Below are 26,839 nucleotides of genomic sequence, written 5' to 3'. Positions count from 1 at the left end.
AATCTCAAAATTTAGGCACAACTCATACTTGCACCGAATTTTACAACTGTTGGTGTCTTCATTAGTTTCTCCGCTAAAATGGTTGGGACTGGACGGGGGCGTGCAGACCACCGCTCATCAATTTCATGAAGAGCAGTAGCATTCACTATGCCACAAATGTTACTCCTGCAGGGACTGGAGTAGGATTTGTGGAGAGGCGCACACAGGTGTACGCCAATTGTCCGGCACTTCTGATCCTACGCCTCTCTATGAATCGGGAGGGTCTGACTCCTGCACGCCCTCTAATAAGACCGGTGTGAACACTGGTTTTGATGAATCGGGCCCTATAGATACATTTTGGAAGATTTGAGAAATTCTGCAGATATTTTCCTAAAGTGTAACTTTAAAATGTGCACTATATTTCTTAAATTATTGTGCCAACTTTACCGACAGTCAGTCTGTTACAAGTGCATTAAAGGGGTCTCCCAGGACTGCAAAATGAATAGCTTATTAGCATTAAAGGGCTGTTCCCCGTATCACAACGTGTTCTTGTAGTAATGTACACATCTATTCATTTATTTGTGCTCATATAACCCAATTTTAAATCTGCCCCGTTTAGCACCTATCACCGCCCCTCCAGGCTCTGTTTTCCCTCCTGTTGCCATTGAAGCTGTCCTATAGTAGTTCAGGTGTCCGTGGTCTGTTATGTGCAGTCTCTCAGTTGGCATCCTACCATCATAGCTCTGCCCTGGGACATGTCTGTTATGGAGCGTTAATGTGAGGATCGATGTCACGGAAAGCTCTGGAGCCCCCTTCATTTTAGAGCAGAGCTCATGCCTCGAAGCAGCGGTGTGCCACTAACTAAGAGGAGAGAAGTTCTACAGGATGATGCTGTATACAGGGGGAGGAGAAGAGGGCTGTCTGCACGATGGGGCTCTGTATAGAGGGGGGAAAACAAAGAACACGTCATATAATGGCCATAAGTAGTGTTATTCGTTATATGCACACATAATGGCTTATTCTGAGTTTTGATCTGTGTAGGATAGGTGAAGTCTAAATTTCTGAACTCCTGCCTTTCAGTTGAAGGGACTGTTTTCTCCTGAGCGCAGAATCCCCTCTAATGTTTTCTAGGCATAGCCCTGTACTTCTAGTAGTGACTGTGCTAGGTATTACAGCGAGAGCAGCTCAGTCTCGTCTATGGGAATAAGCCTCAATACCAGGCGGTCACAACTAAGAATATGTGATGAACACCAAGGGGAGCAAGGAGGGAGCAGTAGTCTAGAGTCAGAGCGTGCGGCCTGCACGAGAGCAGGACCTGAGACATGTGACCACCGGGGGAGTGGCCGGAGGTGGAGCTTACTCCCGTACGGCATAGAGAATGAAAGCTGGAGCCGGGAGCGAGGTCAGACAGCCGAGATCAGTAACCGGAGGGTAACGCAGGACCCTAGGGATAAGACAGAAGGATTGTGCAATACAAGCCGAAGTCAGAAACCAGACAGGAACGTGGTAACCAGGGGCGTAGACAGGAGGGAAGTCGGAGAACTAGCCAAGTTTCAGAACCGGAGATATAACAGCAGTACAGAATCACCAAGGAGCAGAGGCGTAGCTAGGGTTTTGGTTCGGTGGGGTGAAACTTCTGAGTGGCCCCTAACCAGGTAACCTTGATTACAACTCAGTGACGCACCCTAATAGTGGGGGAGACCCTCAGCAGAGGACCACGCTGTTACTGAAAAATAATTTCTATATAAAGACCAATACTGATATTACCGCCATATGGTCAGTGGTAAATACTAGTCCTACAGAACATATAAGAGATCGCAGGAAAGTTACAGATAGTGTCTTACCGCCGACGTTCTTTCTGATGGAATCATTCACTTTTCACGTCTTTTCCATCTGGCCCAGACCGACAATGACAGTTCTCCAGCCAGGACTCGGCTGCAGAGATTACAACAAAGACACGTTTCGCTTCTCATATTCCAGCCCCATCACCATCTATCCCCAACCTGCACAAACCCCTCATCGTACTGATACCCTACTACTGAGCCACTGCTGCCGCCGTAGGTGTCCCTATTACAGCACCTGCTGGGTGATTCTCTGTTCCCTTTAAATTCTAAAGCCACCCTCTTCAGTATAGTGATGCTGGGTTCAAGTGCCCTAGAAAATGGTGTCAACATTTTGTCCCCAAGAAAGTAATATTGCCCTGTGTGCCCCTATAACAATAAGTGCCCACTTTACATTTAGTAATGTCCAGAGTCCCCCCCCCCGTACAGCTCCCCTATACACAGTATGATGCTCTCTTATACACAGTGTAATGTCCCCTCACTGTACATATACTGACCCCTTACTATCCCCCAAACTTTTTGATGGCCCCCTAGATAGCATCAATGTAGCATAAGGCCTCTTTCACACATCAGGTTTTCGCCGTCAGGCGCGATCCGGCGCTTTTGACAAAAACCGGATCCGGCGAAATGCAATGCCGGATCCGGTTTCCCCCCCATTGACTTGCATTTGCGCCGGATGGCCATGCGTTTCATCCGGTTTTCGCCGGATCCGGCAATGTGTCTCAATCCGGCGTCTGGAAAAAACGGCTACTGTAACGTTTTTTGTCTCCGGCGAAAAAGCCGGACACGCCGGATCCGGCGCGTCCGGCTTTTTCACACAATGAAAGCCTATGAGCGCCGCAATGCGCCGGATCCGTTTTTTTTGGTCTGAGCATGCTCAGTAGGCTCTGCCCACAAGACACATATATAAAAGAAAGACAGTGGTACCCTCAGCCACACCCAACATGCCACCCAAGACAGCAACCAGGCGCAGGAGAAGGCAGGAGACCACTGCAGCACCATCAGCACCACCACCACGCCAAATGGAGCAGCAAATGGAACATGCTGAGGAGGGGAGTCCAGCAGCAGATGAGAGACGGTAATTATCAAATCCCCCATTCCTCCAAACTAGGGCCATGGAATATCAAGATATTCATTGGACCTTTGTTTCTCGTTATTCAACAGCCGCCCAAGAGATGCAGCAGAAATGGCATCACTGGCAGCAGCAACAGCAGCAGCAATACCCACAGCCATGGAGTCTGGCCATCAACAGGACAACACATCTTCTTCTGGAGCCCTCCCTCGCATCGTCAGCGTTTGACGGTAAGTTTTTATTTCCAAAATCCATCATCTCTGTAATATATATCTATTCATTGCCTTTTATTTCAAAACAGGAATCACAAGATGAAGAGGAGCTCCCAGAAGAAGAAGGAATGGGTGGACAGACACCTGGAGTGGGCTCACAATTGGTAAGTTTTTGGCATCAAACGCAGAAACACAACATCACACTACACACAACACATAGAAAACAATGTTCTGCAGACCACACACAGCAAACAAATGCCTACATCCAAAGACATAACATTTTTTGTTTTCTTCTCTAGTCTTCCCAATCTGGTGCTCGGCCAAGAGGTCCTCGCAGTGCCTCCCAGGGTCGTCGGCGACAGCAACGCGGCGGTCACCAGCGTGTAAGTATAAATATTTTTGCTTTGTTTTTTTGCACTTTTTATTTCATTTCTTTTGTGGAGGCTAATTATGTTATTTTTGACTTTTTCTTTAACAGCCTTCACAGCGTGCTCCCGACTCTGACGGTGAGGATGGAGGAATCGATGTGGACCACCTCATCGATCTCGTCAGAGAAAGGGAGCCGCTCTGGAATATGGCTGACCGCCGCCACGCTGACCTGATCGTTACCCGACGACTCTGGGAGGAAATCTGTTCGCTCCTTGTGGACCGCTGGGAGGACCTCGATGCTCGGGCCCAGATTAAAGAGCGTAAGTATATACAGTACCGGTTGCTTGATGTAAACCAATGTTTCCCGAACAACAGTCCTCGTGGTCCCCACGGATCATGTGTTCAGGATTTCTATTTACTATGGAAATCCTGAAAACATGACCCCTGGGGACCATGAGGACTGGAGTTTGGGAAACACTGATGTTGTATACTAACCACTTTGTCCTAACCACTTTGTCCTTTCTCGTTTCAGGGGACAGAATTGTGAAGCGGTGGCGGTCTGTGAGAGATCGTTTCAAGGAGTTCAATAAAGAGATGCGGGCCCCGAGTGGATCTGGAGGACGCAGGAGCAAGTACAAGTACGCACAAGCCCTGTCGTTCCTCCGGGATACAATGGTCACCAGAAGGTAAATATTACACACCACATGTGAAAAAAAAATGTTTAGATGTAACAATTTTTTTTCAGCCAGGGCCATGCCATGTCACTTTTTTAATTTTTTTTTTCTCTTTATTCCACAGCACGGTGAGCAGCACTCGGGAGCCTGCACGGTTGGACCCTTCTGAGGCGATCCCTGAGGAGACCGTCACCGAGGGACACTTCGACCGCCCCGGTACATCTGCACCTTCACAGCCTTCCCACACATTCGACCCCTCTGTCCCATCCACCAGCACAGGAGCATCGTGGCCGCCTACATTACATGAAGCTGCTGGTGAGGAGATCGCTTTCCCTTTACCCCACCCTTCTGCCCCTGCCACCTCTAGTACACCTGCGGGTACTGGGCGGCAGCGGCAGAGGGGTCAGGAAAAGACTTATGCGCCAGAGTTCTTGCATCTGAATGCATCTTTCCAGAACTGTCTAAAAGTCTTGTCAGAGCAAATCTCCGCAGGCTTTCAGCAGATCAACTCCAGCATTCTGGAGGTGAAGACACTTCTGCAAACCATGCATTCAGAAGCAAGATCTTCGCCAAACCACACCTTTTTCAGGTCTGTTGTGGAGCGCATGGAAACGCTCTCTCCTACCCAGCAGATGCATGTAATGCATTCATGCCACGGTGCTCTCCAGCACGTTACCTCCCAACCTCCTCTTCCCACCCCAGTAGTTCCTCCACCTGCACCCCCTCCAGCCACTTTCCATCCTCCCCCTCCTATTACATACCATCCACCTCCCCAGTACCAGCCACCTCCCCAGTACCAGCAACCTCCCCAGTACCAGACATCTCCCCACTTCCAGCAACCTGCCCCATACCAAACTCCTTCCCCATACAACTTGCCATCAACATCATCTGCTCCTACAGTCCCTGCCCAATCCTCCACTCCACCGCCCACCACCTCTTCTGCCTCCCACATGTCCACCCATTCTGTAGCTTTTTCCACACCTTCACCTCTAACTGTTCCTTCCCCACCACGATCCCAGTCCTCTCTCCACACTCCCAGTGTCGAAGTGTCCCGCAGCCCCTCCAGCAGTATTTCCACCCCACACTACACAGATTTATAATATGTGTGTATTTTAATAAAAATGACCAGTTTTATGGTTTCAAAGCTTTATTAAAAAAGTTTATTAAAGTATTTCACCTAAAAAGTTGTGTTTATTGTTGGTGATTTCCTAACAATGTACACAACTTTTGTTAAAAGGTGAAATACTTTGCATAAAACACAACCAGGTACACACCTGTGGCCTAAAGCTAAAAATAGTAAGACCATGACAAGATAGCCAACTTTGGTTGGCAAAGGTATATACTGTTGGTACAGAAGGTACACAATTTTGGTTAAGGGCACAAATCTTTCACACTCTGTCATCCTGCCAGTGTACTCTGCCTTGAGGTGACATAAAGTATTGTGCAAAATTGTCCCTCATTACTGAAACCGTCACAGAACTTCTAGTGGTAATGTCATGGTAATCTTGCAAGGTGGTTTCTTCAGAGGTGTCCTCAATGGAAATGGGTTCCTTGCAGATAACAAAATTGTGGAGTACCACGCAAGCTTTGATCACCTCGTCCACAGTTTCTGTCTTGAGGTTGATCGCAGTCAATAGGACCCGCCATTTGGCTGTCAGAATACCAAAGGTACATTCAACCATTCTTCTTGCTCTTGTGAGGCGGTAATTAAAAATGCGTTTTGTTCTTGACAATCCTCTGCTACCGTACGGTTTCAAAAGGTGTTCTGACAGCTGGAAGGCTTCATCCCCTACACAGACAAATGGCATAGGTGGGCCAGATGTTTGCGGCAGCGGTCTAGGGGGTGGGAACTGGAAGGTGTTTCCATACAGTTTACGCCCCATGGCAGACAGTTTGAAAACTTGAGAGTCATTGGAGCGGCCATAGGCCCCAATATCAACAGCAATAAATTTGTATTCCGCGTCAGCGATGGCCATGAGGACAATTGAAAAATATTTCTTGTAATTGAAATATTCCGATCCCGATCCGGCTGGCTTTACAATGCGGATATGTTTCCCGTCCACAGCGCCCAAGCAGTTGGGAAACTGACATATCTGTTGAAACTTTTCTGAAATTTCAATCCACCTCTCTGTTGTGGCCTCTGGTAAAAACTCTTCAGCTAAGGAGTCCCACAGTGCACGGCATGTGTACTTCACTATTCCAGATATGGTGGAAATCCCGAGTCTGTACTGGAAATGCAGTGACGAAAGGGATTCTCCAGTTGCAAGAAATCTGTGGGGAATTAAAGAACAATCAATTAGTTTTAAATCACAGCATTACATACCAAAACTCAGCTATAACACTTGGAGATACAAACTACCACCAACAAGATTGCAGTGAAAGTGTGCTCTGATGCGAGCATATCCAATAAATGTGGCTTACCTTAAAGTCACCATCAGACGCTCTGCGGGTGAAACAGAGAAGCGGCAATAGGTGTCCGCTTTTCTTATGAGGTGTGCAATGTGCTCCACCAAGTAATCAAAATTCTCCATTTTCATCCTAACATATCCAAAAAATGTATCTGGGTTTCGTCTAAGGTCCATGCAGAGTGTAGAATAGACCCCACGCGTCATTCTCTTGGCTGTGATGGGGTGGATCCACAAACGTCATCTACGATGCCTGATGCGCTGCTGTCTCGCTCTCTCCTTCTCCAGAACAATCACCCTCAAACGATTCGCCTCCGCTGTAAAATCCGCCAAATTCTTCAAAATATTTCCAATGACAACATCCATCTTCGCCAGTAACTTGCTCTTCTCTCCAACCTGCACTTTCTCCTCTCCAACCTGTCAAAGAAGGGCTGTAGGAACACGCTATATATAGTTTTCCAGTAGCCAATCCCGTTCGGAAGGCCACAAGGGGTGTTTTTAAAAACCGGATCCGGCGTAATCCGTCGAAAAACGGATCGAAAAACGGATGAACCGGATGAGACGGATCCGGTTTTGTCTGTCAAGAACAAGACGGATCCGGCAGAAAAACGGATCCGTCACATCCGGTTTTATGAAATATTTGCCGGATCCGGCGCTCCGGCACGACTCCGGATCGCGCCTGACGCCGAAAACCTGATGTGTGAAAGTAGCCTAATACACCAGATAGTCCTCAATATAGTATAATGCTGCCCCCCATAGGCAAACTGTAATGTAAGGCAGCACCCCCCTAGGCAGACTGTAATGTAAGGCAGCACCCCCCCCATAGGCAGACTAATGTAAGGCAGCACCCCCCCCATAGGCAGACTGTAATGTAAGGCAGCACCCCCTCCCATAGGCAGACTGTAATGTAAGACCGCACCCCCCCATAGGCAGACTGTAATGTAAGACAGCACCCCCCCATAGGCAGACTGTAATGTAAGACAGCACCCCCCTAGGCAGACTGTAATGTAAGACCGCACCCCCCTATAGGCAGACTGTAATGTAAGGCAGCAGGCCCCCATAGGCAGACTGTAATATAAGGCAGCACCCCCTCCCATAGGAAGACTGTAAGGTAAGGCAGCACCCCCCCATAGGCAGACTGTAATGTAAGACAGCACCCCCCCCCATAGGCAGACTATAATGTAAGACTGCACCCCCCATAGGCAGACTGTAATGTAAGGCAGCACCCCCTCCCATAGGAAGACTGTAAGGTAAGGCAGCACCCCCCCCATAGGCAGACTGTAATATAAGGCAGCACCCCCCTAGGCAGACTGTAATGTAAGGCAGCACCCCCCCCTAGGCAGACTGTAATGTAAGACAGCACCCCCCCCATAGGCAGACTGTAATGTAAGGCAGCAGCCCCCCATAGGCAGACTGTAATGTAAGGCAGCACCCCCCCATAGGCAGACTGTAATGTAAGGCAGCACCCCCTCCCATAGGAAGACTGTAAGGTAAGGCAGCACCCCCCCATAGGCAGACTGTAATATAAGGCAGCACCCCCCTAGGCAGACTGTAATGTAAGGCAGCACCCCCCCCTAGGCAGACTGTAATGTAAGACAGCACCCCCCCCATAGGCAGACTGTAATGTAAGGCAGCAGCCCCCCATAGGCAGACTGTAATGTAAGGCAGCACCCCCCCATAGGCAGACTGTAATGTAAGGCAGCACCCCCTCCCATAGGAAGACTGTAAGGTAAGGCAGCACCCCACCATAGGCAGACTGTAATGTAAGACCGCACCCCCCTAGGCAGACTGTAATGTAAGACAGCACCCCCCATAGGCAGACTAATGTAAGACCGCACCCCCCATAGGCAGACTAATGTAAGACCGCACCCCCCATAGGCAGACTGTAATGTAAGACCGCACCCCCCATAGGCAGACTGTAATGTAAGACCGCACCCCCCATAGGCAGACTGTAATGTAAGACCGCACCCCCCTAGGCAGACTGTAATGTAAGACCGCACCCCCCTAGGCAGACTGTAATGTAAGACCGCACCCCCCCTAGGCAGACTGTAATGTAAGACAGCACCCCCCATAGGCAGACTAATGTAAGACAGCACCCCCCATAGGCAGACTGTAATGTAAGACCGCACCCCCCATAGGCAGACTGTAATGTAAGACCGCACCCCCCATAGGCAGACCGTAATGTAAGACCGCACCCCCCATAGGCAGACTGTTAGGCAAGGCCAGGTTCACATTATGTTAGCGCAGTCCGTTCAATGCATACGTAAAACGGACTGCTCTAACGCAAGTGCATTTTAAAGATCGCGTTATGCGATCACGCTAGCGCAGATTCTCCATCTGCCCTAGCGGTGACGGACCCCCGAACGCTGCAGACCGTGTCCGAGGGTTAGTCACAGAATAAAGGCACATCGCCAACGTATGCCGATTATGGCATGTGTTAGCGATGCACTACATAATGGAAATCTATGGGTGCGTTAATGCATCCATTACATAGCGTTAATGCCACTATGTAACGGATGCGCTAAATGCATCCCCTAACGCAATGTGAACCAAGCCTTATGCAGCCCCCCCCCCCTATAGGCAGACTGTAAAATAATGCACTCCCAAAAAAATAAAATACTCACCTCTCTTCCTCCCGACTCCCGCTCATCTCCTGACAGCGCGCTCCCTGTCAGCTGACCCTGCGATGAGGGGCGGGGGGCCCACTGCTGGCATCACCCCCCACCGCCTGCTCAGGGACTCCGTAGCGGCAGATTGATTCTCCCTGCTCTGCCGCAGAATGTAACTGTAGCGATGCAATGTGCTCAACTGGTTCTCTCCTGGTGTGCCAACTGACATACAGGTGACAGTTGTATCAAGCTGCAAACCGCTGCCATCTAGTGGCTAAAACACCAATAACATCTTTTATGTTTACACAGGTAATCATATCTACTAAGGGCATGTGCACACAGTGCGGATTCTGCTGCAGGTAAATCCGCATGTAAAGTTACCTGTGGATTTGCCTGCAGTTTTTCCCTGCGGTTTGACACAATGGAACAGGTGTCAAACCACTGCGGAATCCTCAGAAAGAATTGACATGCTGCGGATTTAAAACCACAGCTAATCCGTACAATGCTTGCGGAACTGCAGCAGATCCGCAGCAGAATCCGCACCGTGTGCACATGCCCTAAAACCGCTTTAGAAGAGGTGTGCAGTGGGAATATTCAACCACCCTGTTTTGTAACAGATTCAGTGAATGAGATGAATATGAAATGTTCACATGAGAATTGAGTAAACTAAATTGAATTTACTTAATAAAAGATAAGAAATAAACAGTCACTCAAATAACACACACAAGCAATAAAGTAAAATAAATACATGTGCATAAAAAAAAAGAAAACAAGCATTTTTCATACATTACATTCTCAAGGTAGAAGTCCATCAAGCTGTGTGTATGTCCCTTCCTCCCCAAGCGTTCAGTCATCTTTTATATCTTCAAGAATCCAAGGTATCCCAATTAAAAGCTTTGATCTCCATTGGAATGCCAGGGAGAAACCTCCTTAAGGGTCTGTCACACTAAGCGATATCGCTAGCAATATCGCTATAACGCCACTTTTTTTTGTGACGTTATAGCGATATCGCTATGTCTGATACTTACCTCCGACCGGCTCCCCCGCTGGTTATCGCTGATCGCGCGAGAACGTCCTGGGCCGTTTCTCGTCGTCAGCTTCCTGCTGTGACGACAAGCGACGCGTGGACGCGGGCGGGAAGACGTCAGGATCGCCTCGTCTGACAGGTAAGTAGCGACCCCCGACCCCTGCGAAGCCGCTGGTAAGATCTGCCTGTGTGGCAGCTCACTAGCGACCACTTAGCGATGTACCAGCGATCCTGACCGCGTCATATCACTGGTCGGGATCGCTGGTACATCGCTAAGTGTGACCGTACCTTAAAACCGGTCATTTACTATCAACAAATAACCGGTCATTAACATTCCTTTGTTAGAAGATAACAACAAATGACCTTCTGCTACACTCCCTGAGATTACATATATATATTTATATTAAACTGATTGAAACCATATAAAAAATTAGTATTGATTAATTGGAGTGTTTAAACCATTAAAAATAGCTCTTACTATACGCACCCCCTCACAATAGTCTCTTTTACGGATCTCTACATTAGTCACCTGGCTCAGATATGTCCAGTGTGTGTCCTCTAATTATTTAATTATTTAGTTCTCATTAATTTTGTGAAGTCTGGATCATTGAAAAACCATATTGTGCCTGGCAGGTTTCCTAGTTCTGTCTGCAGTTACTTGCAATGTCATTGCTATTTATTTGGAAGGCCAAAGAGCACATGCTATACTTGACCATTAGTGATGGTGATGAGCGAGTATTCTCGTTGCTCGGGTTTTCCCGAGCATGCCCGGGTGTCCTCCGAGTATTTTGGCGTGCTTGGAGATTTAGTTTCTGTCATCTTAGCTGCATGATTTGCGGCTGCTAGACAGCCTGATTACATGTGGAGATTCCCTAACAAACAGGCATTCCACACATGTATTCAGGCTGTCTAGCAGTCACAAATCATGCAGCCGCGGAGACAGAAACTAAATCTCCGAGCACGCCAAAATACTCGGAGGACACCCCCGAGCATGCTCGGGAAAACCCGAGCAACGAGTATACTCGCTCATCACTATTGACCATCCCTCCCTGAATTTATGATGCACAAAATGTGGCTGAAATATTTCCTTTATCTGTTCCAGTTTTATTGGAGAGGAGTCCGTGGCCGCAGGTCAGGGGAGCATTCTGACGGACAACCCAACGTGGATCATCGATCCCATTGATGGCACCACTAATTTTGTTCACAGGTGAATTTGTGAATTTGAGTGCAGTTTAAGAACCTATAGGTATGGGTTAGAGAAATAATCACCTGTTTGTTAAATAGTCTGGTGCTTATTGGTGATTTACTCCCTGTTGTAATCGATGGGAAATTTGCATCAAAGACTTTAAACTTCTTATTTGTACCCAGGAGCATAAGGCTCCGTCTGCTTCGCCGTGCAGTACATTAGTACACCAGATAGCGTCATTCAAAGCTACAACTTGTCCCATAAAAAAAAAACAAAACAAAAAAAAACAGGCCCTCTTACGGCTACATAGACGCCAGAGTAAACTAGCTGTGGCTACTGGAAGAAGGGGAGGGAAAAATAACACAAGCTGGCAGTTTGGAATTTTGAAATATGGCCACCGCTTTTAGGCTATGTGCACGCGTAGCGGAATTCTCGCCGAAATTACCGCGAGAATTCCGGATTCCATTCCGCGGGAAAATCGCATTTAAATTCCCGTGATTTTCCCGCGAAAAAACTAGCATTTTGCAAGCGTAATTAGCTTGCAGAATGCTAGCGTTTTCCAAGCGATCTGTAGCATCGCTTGGAGAACTGATTGACAGGTTGGTCACACTCGTCAAACATGGTGTTTGACGAGTGTGACCAACTTTTTACTATTGAGGCTGCCTATGCGACATCAGTAGTAAAAGATAGGATGTAAAAAATAATTAAAAAAATAAAAAATATTGTTATTCTTACTTTCCCGCGCAACCTTCCCGCCTCTCTCCACGCTCCCGGTCGCAGTAATCCTTTGCGCGAATGACCGCGAGATCGCGATAAATAACTTACACCAAATTTTGTTTTATTTTTATTCCCCCCCATCAAACATCCATTTATTTATAAAGCATACATCTTTGGGGCCATATACATACCATCCCATTGAATACAGAGTGTTATTTTTAGTGTAGAGTATGAACTTAGCAAAAATAAGGACATGGGGGATCCATCAACGAAGAAAAGAATACACCATATTTTTCGGACTATAAGACACACCCCATGTATAGACAGCAGAAAATAGGAAAAATATTTTTCCTATTAATTAAAACGTCCCCGACGGTGTAAAGTAGAGGAGTCATTATCACTAATTTTAATGTAGCAGGGTAGAATAGGGAGGTAATAAATCTCTGCAGTGTCTCTCTGCAGGGGGTTTTATACATCGTCAGCTCCACTACATGCATATACAGACAACACAGAATACCCATGTGTGCTGGCAGCAATTGAAATTGCAGATCTGTTCCAGGAACCCACGGTTTGGTCCAATATTTCTACTACAGATTCCACAGAAAATATAGGTCAAATTTTTCCAATATGTACTTACTGTGTGAATGGGCGTAGTCACATGACAGTAGATTCCCTCATGCAAGAGAATCTGCTCAGAGTACCATTAGCATAATCAATCAGAGTTTGATCCAGGTATCGGCATAGTGTGATCCAATTCTCTCATCCTAGAAAATCGTAGAACAGGTGAAGAGAAGAACAAAATTTCTGCATCTTCTCCATTGTGTGTGTCTATAGAAATTGGACTCCACTTTGATGACATCCGAGTGCAGTCCGATGTTTTCCATGCGTCCATCACGATGAGATCCAATTTCTGCGTTAAATTGCAGCAAATAAGAAAACTATTTACAACCATTAGAAACCCTTTTTAAGATAAGCATACGTAATGACCTGGATAGAAAAACTACACTATGTAATAAGGCTGAGCCTCACTGTCTAGCTGTAACAATGGCCTTATTTTTTTAGTTGGAAAGTGTGCACATTTCTAAATTTGTGTGCAAGAATAGTGAACACACACTATATTTTATTATATTATATATGCAGACACTGCTCAGAAAAATAAAGGGAACACTTAAATGACACAATGTAACAACAAGTCAGTCACACTTGTGTGCAGTTATGAAGCAAAACCGATTGTGAATCCATTTTTCCTGCTGTTGTGCAAATGGAACAGAGAACAGGTAGAAGTGATAGGCAAATAGCAAAATAATTCCTATAAGGCTACTTTCACACTAGCGTCGTGTGATGTACGTCGCAATGCGTCGTTTTGGAGAAAAAACGCATCCTGCAAAGTTGCCCGCAGGATGCGTTTTTTCTCCATAGACTTGCATAGACTTGTATGGCCAACGTCGCATCCATCATGCGACGGATGCGTCGTGTTTTGGCGGCCGCGACGCACACAAAAACGTTACATGTAACTTTTTTGTGCGTCATGTCTGCCATTTTCGACCGCGCATGCGCGGCCGAAACTCCGCCCCCTCCTCCCTGGACATTACAATGGGGCAGCGGATGCGTTGAAAAACTGCATCCGCTGCCCCGGTTGTGCAAAACTTTCACAACGTGCGTCGGTACGTCGGCCCAACGCATTGCGACGTACGTCACACTATGCTAGTGTGAAAGTAGCCTAAAGGAGTGGTTCTGCAGGGGGTGACCACAGACCATTTCTCCGTTTTCATCCTTTTTGGCTGCTTTTTTGGTCACTTGCATTTTGCCATTACTCTAACCCCTAGCGGTACTGTACAGTAGCATGAGGCAGTGTTTACAAACCACAGAAGTTGCTCTGGTAGTGCAGCTCATCCAGGATGACACATCAATGTGAACTGTGGCAAGAAGGCTAGCTGTGTCTGTCAGCACAGTGTCCAGAGCATGGAGCAGAAACCAGGAGACAGGCCAGTACACCAGGAGAGGTGGAGGGCTGTAGGAGGGCAACAACCCAGCTGCAGGCTCGGTACCACCTCTTTTGTGCAAGGAGGACCAGGAGGAGCACTACCAGAACCCTGCAAAGCGAGCTTCAGCAGGCCACTAACATCCATATGTCTGCTCAAACTGTCAGAAACAGACTTCATTAGGGTGGTATGAGGGCCCGTCGTCCACAAGTGGTGGTTGTGCTTACAGTCCAACACCGTGCAGGGCGATTGACATTTGCTAGAGAACACCAAGATAGTCAGATTCGACTTTGGTGCCCTGGAGTTTTCACTGATGAGAGGAGGTTCACACATGTTCACATGTGACTGAAGTAACAGTTTGGAGACGCAGTGGAGAACATTCTGCTGCCTGCAACATCCTCCAGCATGGCTGGTTTGGCAGTGGGTCAGTAATGCCATGGGGAGGTGTTTCTTTGGAGCTCCACACAGCCCTCCATGTGCTAGCCAGCATTACCCTGACTGCTATTATGTACCGGGATGAGATCTTCAGACACATTGTGAAACCATATGCAGATGCAGTGGGTCCTGGGTTCCTTCTGATGCATGGCAATGCCAGGTCTCATGGGGCTGAAGTGTGTTAACAGTTCCTGCATGATGAAGGCATTGATGCTATGGACTGGCCTGCCCATTCCACAGACTTGAATCCAATCGAGCACATGTAGGGACATCATGTCTCGTTACAGCCACCAATGCCACATTGCACCACAGGCGGTCCAGAAGTTGACTGGTGATTTTAGTCCAGGTCCCAGGGGAGAACCCTCAAGGAGAACATCCGCCGTCTGATCAGGACCATGCCCAGGCCTTGTAGGGAGGTCATACAGGCTCCTGGAGGCCACACACACTGCTGAGCATCATTCCTTGTCTTGAGGCGATTCCACTGAAATTGGATCAGCCTGTAATTTGATTTTGAGTATCTTTCCAAATCCAGACCTCCATGGGATATTAATTTTGATTTACATTGATTATTTCTCCTTCGCCTCATTGGGGGACACAGGTACTGTGGGTGTATGCTACCGCCATCTGGAGGCTGACACTAGGCAAACAACACACGGTTAGCTCCTCCCCCACCGTATACACCCTCGCCCTGAATGCGGGCGGAAACCAGTTTTTTGCTTAGTGTCTATGGAGGCACACGTCTGGTCTTTTTCTCCAGACTTTTTTTCCATGAAGATTAGAGAGGGGCAGCGGATCCTATTGAAAGGGTCCGATTTCCCCAAACTATCAACGGGCGAGCACGTGTCGAGTATCGTCTCCACGTATCCTGTTATGAATGCGTCACCGTAGGAGGCAAAAACAGAAATACTAACTAAGTCCAGAAAACCAGAGAAGTTGGCAGCTATCGGATTGCAGACCCCTGAACCTATCAACAACAACTAGCAGTAGCCGTGGGGGGTTCCTACGGTGCCCTAGACCCCTCGATCACAGCCGGAGAACTAAATAGCCTAAAGACAGAAAGGGAAATCTAAACTGCCCCAGAACAGACCCCAAAGCAATAGGCAGCCCCCACCATATAATGACGGTGAAACAAGATGAAAAAACACACACAGATAGAAAGATAGGCTGAGCAAATGATGGGGCCCAAGCTAACTAAATAGGACAGGATAGAAAAGCTGCTGTCTGCAATCCGCCAAAACCCTATCAAAACAAGAGCCAACAGACTGATAGGGAAAAAAGCCCTGAAGACGCTAGGCTTCAAAAAGACTATATCAGTACTCAGGTATTTTCTGAAGACAGAGCAAAAAGGAATTCAGCTCACCCCAGCAGGGAATGGCAGAAATCCAGAAAAACAAGGCAAAACAAAACCAAAACACAAATGCAAAAAGCAGAGCAGAAAATTTAGCTTTTGAGGAGCAGGAATCAGACTGGTCTCCTAGAATCCCTCTGAGAAATCACCAGCAAGGAAGAAGGGCGTCGGCTGCCTTATATCCAGTCAGCAATTCCAGTCACCCAGTCATCATCATCCTGCTCAGGTGCTTTGTAATCAGCCTCACTACTTTCCTTCACCAGAAGAGGGAGTTCATCAGACCTCAATGGTGAAGGGGAAAATGAACTCACAACAGTACCTCCCCCTTGAGGAGGGGTCACCGAACCCTCATCCATGCCACCAGGGCGATCAGGGTGAGCCCGATGAAAGGCACGCACCAATCTTTTGGCATGAATATCAGAGGCAGAGACCCAGGAATTATCCTCCTGACCATAACCCTTCCACTTAACCAAATACAGGAGTCTCCGTCTAGCCAGACGGGAATCCAGTATCTTCTCTACCTCATATTCCATGTTACCTTCAACCAATACAGGGTCAGGAGGTGCCACCCCAGGAACAACTGGTTCAACAAACCTCTTCAAGAAGGACTTATGAAACACATTATGGATTTTAAATGTGACAGGAAGAGCCAAACGAAAAGAGACCGGATTAATAATCTCCAAAATCTTGTAAGGTCCAATAAATCTAGGCTTAAACTTAGGAGAAGCCACCTTCATAGCGATATTTTTTGATGATAACCAAACCATATCACCAACCTTAAACTGGGGACCAATGGTCCTATGTCGGTTGGAAAACCGCTGGGCCTTTTCCTGGGAGAGAGATAACTTATCCACCACTTGGTCCCAGATCTGGTGCATTCTCTCCACCACAGTGTCAACACCTGGGCAGGCAGAAGGCTCCACCTGCCCTGAAGAAAATCGAGGATGAAACCCAAAGTTACAAAAAAAAGGTGACATCAAAGTGGCAGAACTAGCTCTATTATTTAAAGCAAATTCGGCCAAGGGCAAAAATGAAACCCAATCATCCTGATCAGCGGAAATAAAACATCTCAAATACGACTCCAAGGTCTGGTTTGTTCTCTCCGTCTGCCCATTGGTCTGAGGGTGAAAAGCAGAGGAGAAGGACAACTGAATTCCCAGCTTGGAACAGAAAGTCCTCCAAAATCTAGACAAAAACTGAACTCCCCTGTCAGATACAATGTTCTCAGGAATCCCGTGCAAGCGAACCACCTGTTGCAAAAACAGGGGCACCAACTCAGAGGAAGATGGCAACTTAGGGAGTGGTACAAGATGAACCATCTTAGAGAACCTATCACAAATCACCCAAATAACAGTCATTCTCTGAGAGACAGGCATATCAGAGATGAAATCCATTGAAATATGGGTCCATGGCCTCCTGGGGACCGGCAAAGGCATCAACAACCCACTAGAGCGAGAACAAGGTTTAGACCGGGAGCAAGTCCCACAGGACTGCACAAAATTCCTGACATCACGAGACAAGGCGGGCCACCAAAAAGACCAACTCACCAGATCTCTAGTACCAAAAATACCTGGATGACCAGCCAATGCAGAGCAATGAACTTCAGACATCACTCTCTTCTTCCACTGGTCAGGAACATACAACTTTCCACTGGGACAACGCTCAGGTTTGTCCTCCTGGAACTCTTCCAGAGCACGTCTCAAATCGGGCGAGATGGCAGAAAGAACTACCCCTTCGCCTAAGATGGTAGCAGGCTTGGTCACCACAGGAGAATCAGCAAAGAAGCTCCTAGAGAGAGCATCAGCCTTGACATTCTTAGTGCCAGGAAGAAAAGAGACCACAAAATCAAAAAGTGTAAAAAAAAAAACAAGGCCCACCTAGCCTGTCTATGGTTCAAGCGTTTGGCCGACTCCAGGTAAATCAAATTCTTGTGGTCAGTGAGGACCACGACTTGATGTTTAGCTCCCTCCAACCAAAGTCTCCACTCCTCAAATGCCCATTTCATGGCTAACAGTTCCCGATTCCCCACATCATAGTTACGTTCAGATGGAGAGAACTTTCGGGAAAAGAAAGCACAGGGATTCATTTTAGATGTTACAGGATCCTTTTGGGACAAAACAGCTCCTGCACCAATCTCAGAAGCGTCCACCTCTACCTGGAACAGGAGTGAGACATCAGGTTGCCGCAAAACCGGGGCAGAAGTGAATCTTCGCTTCAGCTCCTGAAAGGAAGAAACAGCCTCCGGAGACCAATTCAACACATCAGCACTTATTAGTCAGATCAGTCTATGGCTTGGCAATACTAGAAAATTTTGCTATAAATTTCCGATAAAAATTAGCAAAACCCAAAAACTTCTGGAGGGCCTTCATAGAAGTGGGCTGAACCCAATCATAAATGGCTTGTACCTTGGCCGGGTCCATTTCAATAGTTGACGGAGACAAAATAAATCCCAAAAATGAAATCCTCTGTACCCCAAAAAGGCATTTTGATCCTTTGACATACAGGGAATTCTCCCTCAAGATCCGAAACACAGTCCGAACATGTTCTACATGAGAATACCAATCCTTGGAGAAGATCAAAATATCATCCAGATAGATAATCAAAAATGTATCCACAAAGTCCCGGAAAATGTAGTTCATGAAGCACTGGAAGACAGAAGGGGCATTAGTGAGCCCAAAAGGCATCACCAGGTACTCAAAATGTCCCTCCGGAGTATTAAACGCCGTCTTCCATTCATCCCCATGCTTAATGCGGATAAGATTATACGCCCCCCTGAGGTCAAGCTTGGTAAACCAGCAAGCACCTTTAACTCTGGAGAATAGATCTGAAATCAGGGGTAACGGATACTGATATTTAATAGTAATTTTGTTGAGGGCACGATAATCAACACAAGGCTTTAATGAACCATCCTTTTTGGCCACGAAAAAAACCCCGGCACCTAAGGGTGAAGAGGATGGTCTAATATGACCCTTCTCCAACGCCTCCTTAATATAGGATCGCATAGCCTCCTGCTCGGGTACAGATAAATTGAAGAGCCGACCCTTGGGAAATTTACACCCCGGGCTCAGTTCAATTGCACAGTCATAACTCGTATGAGGAGGCAAAGACGCAGACTCATTCTCACTAAATACATCATAAAAGTCCGCCAAATAGTCAGGAACATCATGCGACTGAGGAGAGGTGGAAAAAAACGGAGCCTCACTAAGGGCACACCGACAACCCCAACTCACCACAGACACAGATTTCCAATCCAAAGCTGGATTATGAATTTGCAACCAGGGAAACCCCAGAACAATGGTATCATGCAAATTATGCAACACCAAAAATCTGCAATTTTCTTGATGGTCTGGGGCGACCCGCATTACCACCTGGGTCCAAAACTGAGGTTTATTTTTCGCCAAAGGAGTAGCATCAATCCCCCTCAAAGGGATAGGCGTCCGCAGAGGTGTCATTGGAAATCCACAGCGTTTAGCAAAATCCAAGTCCATTAGGTTCAGGGCTGCTCCCGAATCCACAAAAGCATTGGTGGAAAATGTGGACAGGGAGCAGATCAGAGTAATAGCCAGAAGAAACTTAGGTTGAACACCACCCACAGAAAACGTGTGTGCAAAACGTTTCTCTCGTTTAGGACAGACAGAAATAATATGCGAGGCATCTCCACAAATAAAACACAGCTTATTACGCCTTCTGAACTCCTGACGTTGCTCCCTGGACAAACTATCACATTGCATAGGTTCAGACACTTGTTCAACAGGTGGCAACACCTCTCGTGCAGTCCTGCGTTCACGTAAACGCCGATCAACCTGAAAGGCTAATGACATAGAATCGTCAAGACCAGAGGGAACAGGAAATCCCACCATAGTATCTTTTACGGCTTCTGACAAACCCTTCCGAAAGAGAGCTGCCAAGGCATTATTATCCAGGTAGTAAGGACCGCCCTCTTTCGGAATTTTTGACAGTACAATTCTGCAGAATCTCGACCCTGGCTCAATGCCAACAGGGTCTTTTCAGCCTGATCAATAGCATTATGTTCGTCATACAACAACCCCAAGGCTTGAAAACATGCTTTCACATTAGTCAGAATAGGATCATCTGGTTTCAAAGAAAATGCCCAATCTTGGGGTCGCCACGCAGCAAAGAGATGACAATTTTAACCTGTTGCGCGGAGCTCCCTGACGAGTTAGGCTTTAAGGCAAAAAATTATTTACAATTATTTTTGAAATTCAAAAATTTAGACCGATCCCCCCCAAAAAACACATCAGGAGTGGGGATCTTTGGTTCAGCAGCATGTGAATGAGCAAGGTAGGCGGAAATTCCCCGCACTTCCGCAGCGAGCTGCTCCACACGATCAGACAATTGCTTTATCTCCATTGAGAGGAAAAAAAATTCCCTCTACGGCCTCAGAGATATAGAGGGAAAAATATACACTTATTTTTTTTTTTTTTACAATTCTTTCCTTCTATTGAGTACCCTAGGATCTGCGGTATGGCTGGTGATTCTGTTATGAATGAGTCACCGTAGGAGGAAAAAACAGAAATACTAACTAAGTCCAGAAAACCAGAGAAGTTGGCAGCTATCGGATTGCAGACCCCTGAACCTATCAACAACAACTAGCAGTAGCCGTGGGGGGTTCCTACGGTACCCTAGACCCCTCGATCACAGCCGGAGAACTAAATAGCCTAAAGACAGAAAGGGAAATCTAAACTGCCCCAGAGCAGACCCCAAAGCAATAGGCAGCCCCCAACATATAATGACGGTGAAGCAAGATGAAAAAACACTCACACAGATAGAAAGATAGGCTGAGCAAATGATGGGGCCCAAGCTAACTAAATAGGACAGGATAGAAAAGCTGCTGTCTGCAATCCGCCAAAACCCTATCAAAACAAGAGCCAACAGACTGATGTGGAAAAAAGCCCTGAAGACGCTAGGCTTCAAAAAGACTATATCAGTACTCAGGTATTTTCTGAAGACAGAGCAAAAAGGAATTCAGCTCACCCCAGCAGGGAATGGCAGAAATCCAGAAAAACAAGGCAAAACAAAACCAAAACACAAATGCAAAAAGCAGAGCAGAAAACTTAGCTTTTGAGGAGCAGGAATCAGACTGGTCTCCTAGAATCCCTCTGAGAAATCACCAGCAAGGCAGAAGGGTGTCGGCTGCCTTATATCCAGTCAGCAATTCCAGTCACCCAGTCATCATCATCCTGCTCAGGTGCTTGGTAATCAGGCTCACTACCTTCCTTCACCAGAAGAGGGAGTTCATCAGACCTCAACGGTGAAGGGGAAAATTAACTCACAACAGTATCCTTTCCCGCACCGTGGGACAAATCTGGGCAGTTTCCCCAGAATTTTTTATTTTAGTTTTTTTTCTTTCCTTTCCTTTATTTTTTCTAAGAAGATTAGACAGGGGCAACGGATCCTATTGAAAGGATCCGATTTCCCCAAACCATCAACAGGGGAACACGTGCGAGTATCCCTCCACGTATCCTCTCCCGCGACGTGGGACATGATGCCGGACCTAGCCATGACCACCTCTAGATATGGAAACCATGTGGCTGTACAGAGGCACAAGACGGTCCGAGCGGCCCCCACTGCTCCACCAACGCTAGACGGAGGTGCTGCAAGGCGGATAGTCCTTCTCCTCGGCCTCGGAAGCTGGATGGATTGAGGGTGCCTGCACCGTCCGGGATCCCCCCCGCCTCCCCGATGGTTTGCATACCTGCTGGCGATGAAGGTACAGGGCGTGGGTGGGCTTGGGTCCGTCTAGGCCGTGCGTGGGGCTCCTGGGTAGTAGGGGAGCGCTGCAGGCAAGAATAGGCTCTCCTTCCCCGTTCCTCTCCTCCTGTGATGCTGGGTAGGATTAGCACAGGAGCAACAACACCACCTCCTCCGCCGCCGCGCAGAGCCGCCGCTGCAGAGTGCAGTTGCGGCGCCGCCGGCCGCTGCCCCGCAGGCGGGTGTTAAAAATCTAGCCGCGGCATCGGCCGGAGCTAGGCCGGGGCGGAAGTTCCGCCCCCGGCTACGCAGCGTCACTTCCGGGGCCCGCCCCCTGGAAGCCCGGGCGGGCGCAGAATAAATTGAGGCCCCGGCATCAGACAGGGGTAGGCCGCGACCGGTAAAGTGGTCGGCCTGCCCCACGGAGAAGCACAGACGCAGGAGCGTTGGCGTGAGGGGGACGCAGGAGCGGTGAGTGCAACCAAGTCTGCGGGAGCTCGCTAGGACGCAAGGGGTGCCCCCCCTTCTATATAAAAAAAAAAAAAAAGCAGCAAAGCGCCTGGCAGAGGCAATATGGCCGGGAAAGGAAATATGCACTCTTTCTTCTACACTGCATGCATCTCCTGTAAGGCTGCGTTTCTTCGTGCGCAGAGCAGCAAATAGTGCGAGGCCTGCGATTCCGAACGTGCCCAGGAGCCCGCCCCCGGCAGCTAAGCCCAGGGAACAAAATCCTCCGGAATGTGCCCTATCATTATACCAATCTATGGCATCGCTTACAAGGGCGATTGAGTCTCTTCACGCCCCGAATGGAGGCAAGGATAGTGCATCGCTTATCTGGTAGGGGTCCTCCACCTCACAAGAGCCTTCGGCCTGCTGGGGCCCCTCTCATTCAAGGCAGGTGCGAAGGAAGCGGACCCACACGAGGTCTCCCGGTCTATACGGTCCTTCGGAATCTGGCAGTCCAGCATCTCGCTCTACCTCACCAATGGTCGGGAGTAGGCAGAGTTCGGATGGTGACTCAGACGGGCCACTGGACCTTGATACCCCAGGGAGTCGAGAGACAATGGACAGCCTCATTGAGGCTGTCAATCAGACCCTGGAGGTAGAAGATGAGGTTACTTTGGCTTCGAGCCATAAAGTAGCCTTTAAACGGGCCAGGCGACCCCACAGAATGTTTGGTACTCACCCTGAATTTGAGGATATAGTACAGCGGCACAGAGAACGCCCAGATAGGCGTTTTTCGGGCCAGAAGACCATAGAGGCAAGGTATCCATTTGCCCCGAAACTTCTTAAAGGATGGACGGAATCACCAGTGGTGGATCTGCCAGTGTCACGCCTGGCCTCGAAGTCTCTGTTGTCGGTACCGAGTGGCTCATCCATTAAGGACCCCACTGATAGACTCATAGCCTGGCTCGATCAGTTTTTGAAGCATCAGGGTCAGCGCTTGCTCCCTCGTTTGCGGCAACGTGGGTAGCCAAGGCCATGTTGTCTCGGTCAAAATCATTGAATAGGGCCTTGCAGGATAGAGACCTGCCTGTGGAGGTGTCAGAGGTCGCAAGTCAGATTGCGATGGCTGGAGACTACTTGATTAATGCTTCCTTAGATGCGGCCAATTGTGCAGCATCTGCAGCCGCTAACGCGGTAGCCATTAGGAGAGCCCTTTGGTTAAGAACTTGGCGAGCTGATTCTGTCTCCAAGAAGTCTTTGACTTCCTTGCCCTATCAGGGAGGCCGCCTGTTCGGGGAGAAGTTGGATCAGCTCATCTCTGACGCGACAGGGGGAAAAAGCAGCTTTCTCCCGCAGCAGAAAGTTAAGCAGCCTTTTCACCAGGTCCCGGCACGGTTTCGGGCCTTTCGCAATACCGGGTGGACGACTGTCACCAGTTGGGCTGGCCCAAATCGCTCCAACCAGGATAGGGAGCGACAGGTCTCGTATAGACCCAATCCATTGGGGAGGATGCGCGTGTGCGCCAGCCCAGGTCGAGAGGAACCAGGCCGCAGAAGTCCTCAGCCAAATGACTCGCAGCACGTTGTAGGCGACATCAGCAGGGTAGGCGGCCGCCTGCTTTTCTTTCGCCATGTCTGCGTCGACGTAGCACATGACTCATGAGTGGCGGAACTGGTGTCTTCGGGGTACAAGATAGTTTATCAGGTACCCCCCCAAGATGTTTTTTTCTGTCCCGACGTCCCAAGCAAAGGCGTTGCTGGGGGTCATAGTTCCCGTACCAGAGCACGAGGGAGCTCAGGGTTTTTATTCCAATCTGTTCGCAGTCCCCAAAAAGGACGGGACGGTCAGGTCTGTTTTGGACCTGAAGCTCCTGAACAAATTCATCAGGGTCAAACACTTCAGGATGGAATCTCTCCGTTCAGTTATTTCGGCCATGGTGCAGGGAGAGTACTTAGCCTCTGTCGACATCCAGGGCGCCTACCTGCACGTCCCCATTTTTCCACCGCATCAAAGGTTCCTTCGATTCGTCATCAATGGCCGTCACTTCCAGTTTGCAGCGCTGCCCTTCTGGCTAGCCACCGCCCCCAGAGTGTTCACGAAGGTAATAGCAGTCTTGATGGCCGTCTTACACTCTCGGGGCACAGTCGTCTTGCCATACTTAGACGACCTCTTGGTGAAGGGCCCCTCATTTCGGGCATGCCAGGAGAATGTCGGCATTACGCTAGATTCGCTCTCCCGCTTAGGGTGGTTGGTCAACAGGAATAAGTCATCCCTTGTGCCAGCCCAGAGGATCTCCTTTCTAGGAATGATCTTCGATACCTCCCGAGGGTCGGTGATTCTCCCGCAAGACAAAGCCCTAGCGCTCCAGCAAGGAGTCCAGAAGCTCCGGCAGCCTGTCCCTCACACAATTCGTTTTGGAATGAGGATACTGGGGAAGATGGTGGCAGCAATGGAAGCAACTCCGTTTGCCCAGCTTCATCTTCGCCCACTACAGCACGCCCTCTTGGCAGCTTGGGACAGGAACCCCTTTTTCGCTCGATCAGCGGTGCCGGCTGTCCCTTCAAGTCAGGCAGTCACTGGAGTGGTGGACGACCAGATCCTCCCTTCAAGGGAAACCTTTTCCCCCAGAGCACTGGCTAGTGGTCACGACCGATGCCAGCCTCCTGGGCATGGGAGCAGTTTTTCGCCATCACACGGCTCAGGGCCAATGGTCCCAACAGGAGGCACGCCTCCCGATCAACCTGTTGGAAATACGAGCGGTCCGGCGGGCGCTGCAGCATTTTCAGCACCTTCTAGCAGGACGGCCCATTGGGATTCAGTCCGACAACGCCACGACGGTGGCTTATATAAATCATCAAGGGGGCATGCGCAGCAGGGTAACCATGCGCGAGATAGGTTTCGTCCTTCAGTGGGCCGAGAAGAACCAGTCGATATTGTCGGCAGTCCACATCCCAGGAGTAGAAAATTGGGCAGCAGACTTCCTCAGCCGGCACGAGGTCGTGGCTGGGGAATGGGCCCTGCACCCCAAGGTCTTCCAGCAGATTTGCCAACGATGGGGAACTCCGGACGTGGATCTGATGGCGTCCAGAATGAACGCCAAGGTACCCGTGTACGTCGCTCGGTCACGGGACCCGCGAACGTTCGAGGTGGATGCGTTGGTTCTATCATGGAACCAGTTTTGCCTTCCATACTTGTTTCCCCCGTTGCCATTACTTCCGAGGGTCATCAGGAAGATCAAAACAGAAGGGGTTCCAGCGATTCTGCTAGCATCAGACTGGCCCCGGCGGGCGTGGTACGCAGATCTGGTGCAGCTGCTCACCAATGTCCCATGGCGACTGCCAGAGCGTCCAGATCTACTGTCCCAGGGCCCGATCTTCCACTCGAACTCAGGGGCCCTGTGTTTGACGGCATGGCCGTTGAATCTTGGATTCTGACCCAGGCTGGGTTCGAGTGTGGAGTGGTCGCTACGATTGTTAGCGCCAGGAAGTCTACCTCGGCAAGAGTCTACCATCACACCTGGAAAATTTTCTTCGCTTGTTGCCGAGAGCGGGGTTTTTCGCCCCTAACATTCTCTATTCCCAACATCTTGGCCTTTCTCAAATCAGGCCTAGATGCGGGACTGGCCCCGAGCTCCCTCAGGAGACAGATTTCGGCGTTGTCCGTTCTTTTCCAGTGGAAGATTGCTACTAATATGCAGGTGAAGACTTTCATCCAGGGAGTCTCTCATTTAGTACCTCCCTATAAGGCGCCAGTGGACACCTGGGACCTTAACCTGGTCCTGAGTGTCCTGCAAGAAGCTCCTTTTGAGCCGCTACAGGATATATCTTTATCATTCCGCTCTTGGAAGGTGGTGTTTTTGGTGGCCATTACCTCCATGAGGCGAGTGTCGGAGTTGGCGGATCTGTCTTGCTGAGCACCTTTTCTCGCTTTCCACAAGGATAAGGTGGTGCTTAGACCGGCTCCCCCCCCTTTTTCCGAAGGTGATGTCCTCTTTCCACATCAATGAGGATATTGTCTTGCCCTCGTTCTGCCTGGCACCGGTGCATCGCGTGGAGAAAGCTCTTCACACCTTAGACCTGGTGAGAGCACTCAGGAGGTACGTGTCACGGACGGCACCTTTTTGCCAGACGGATACGCTGTTCGTGCTCCTTGAGGGGCGCAGGAGGGGACTCGCGGCCTCAAAAGCGACCATAGCCAGATGGATTCGTTTAACTATTCAGGAGGCCTATCGCATCCGAGGTGCGCCAGTTCCATCAGGGATCAAAGCGCACTCTACTCGGGCAATGGGCGCCTCTTGGGCGCTTCGGCACCAGGCTTCGGCGGAACAGGTATGCAAGGCAGCGACCTGGTCCAGCCTACACACGTTTACTAAACATTATAGTATCCATACTCCGGCTTCGGCGGATGCGAGCCTGGGTAGAAGGATTCTCCAAGCAGCGGTGGCGCACCTTTAATCAGGAGGTGCATGTAGCTTGGATCGGTGAGTCAATCTCCCACCCAGGGACTGCTTTGGGACATCCCACAGTACCTGTGTCCCCCAATGAGGCGAAGAAGAAACATGGATTTTTGTGAGTACTCACCGTAAAATCCTTTTCGCCGAGACGCTCATTGGGGGACACAGCACCCACCCTGTTAGCCAAGTTGGCTCTCGTTTATTTATTTAATGTATGTTCTTTTGTGAATGTCAGGGTGGTCCTTTGCCAGACATATTGTTTTTCTGCATTAAGGCTGATTGTTATTGTTCTCCTACTGCTTTTGCACTAAACTGATTTCCGCCCGCATTCAGGGCGAGGGTGTATATGGTGGGGGAGGATCTAACCTTGT

At 48.8% G+C, this 26,839-nt stretch overlaps 1 protein-coding gene across 4 annotated transcripts in view; it reads left to right on the top strand.

The window, feature by feature from the left end:
* Positions 1-26,839, top strand: part of IMPA1 (inositol monophosphatase 1) — a 79,652-nt gene that overhangs the window by 27,325 nt on the left and 25,488 nt on the right. For all 4 annotated transcript variants that reach the window (XM_073550557.1, XM_073550556.1, XM_073550558.1 and 1 more), the window contains one exon: positions 11,291-11,395. In XM_073550557.1, coding sequence (XP_073406658.1) covers positions 11,291-11,395 — 105 coding nt within the window. The remainder of the gene's footprint in view (positions 1-11,290; positions 11,396-26,839) is intronic.

This window comes from Dendrobates tinctorius, unplaced genomic scaffold (genome assembly GCF_039654945.1).
Source record: "Dendrobates tinctorius isolate UK_male_01 unplaced genomic scaffold, ASM3965494v1 ptg000165l, whole genome shotgun sequence".
Classification (NCBI taxonomy): Eukaryota; Metazoa; Chordata; class Amphibia; order Anura; family Dendrobatidae; genus Dendrobates; species Dendrobates tinctorius.
Note: the sequence above shows the minus strand (reverse complement) of the source record. Positions and strands in the feature narration are given on the sequence as shown.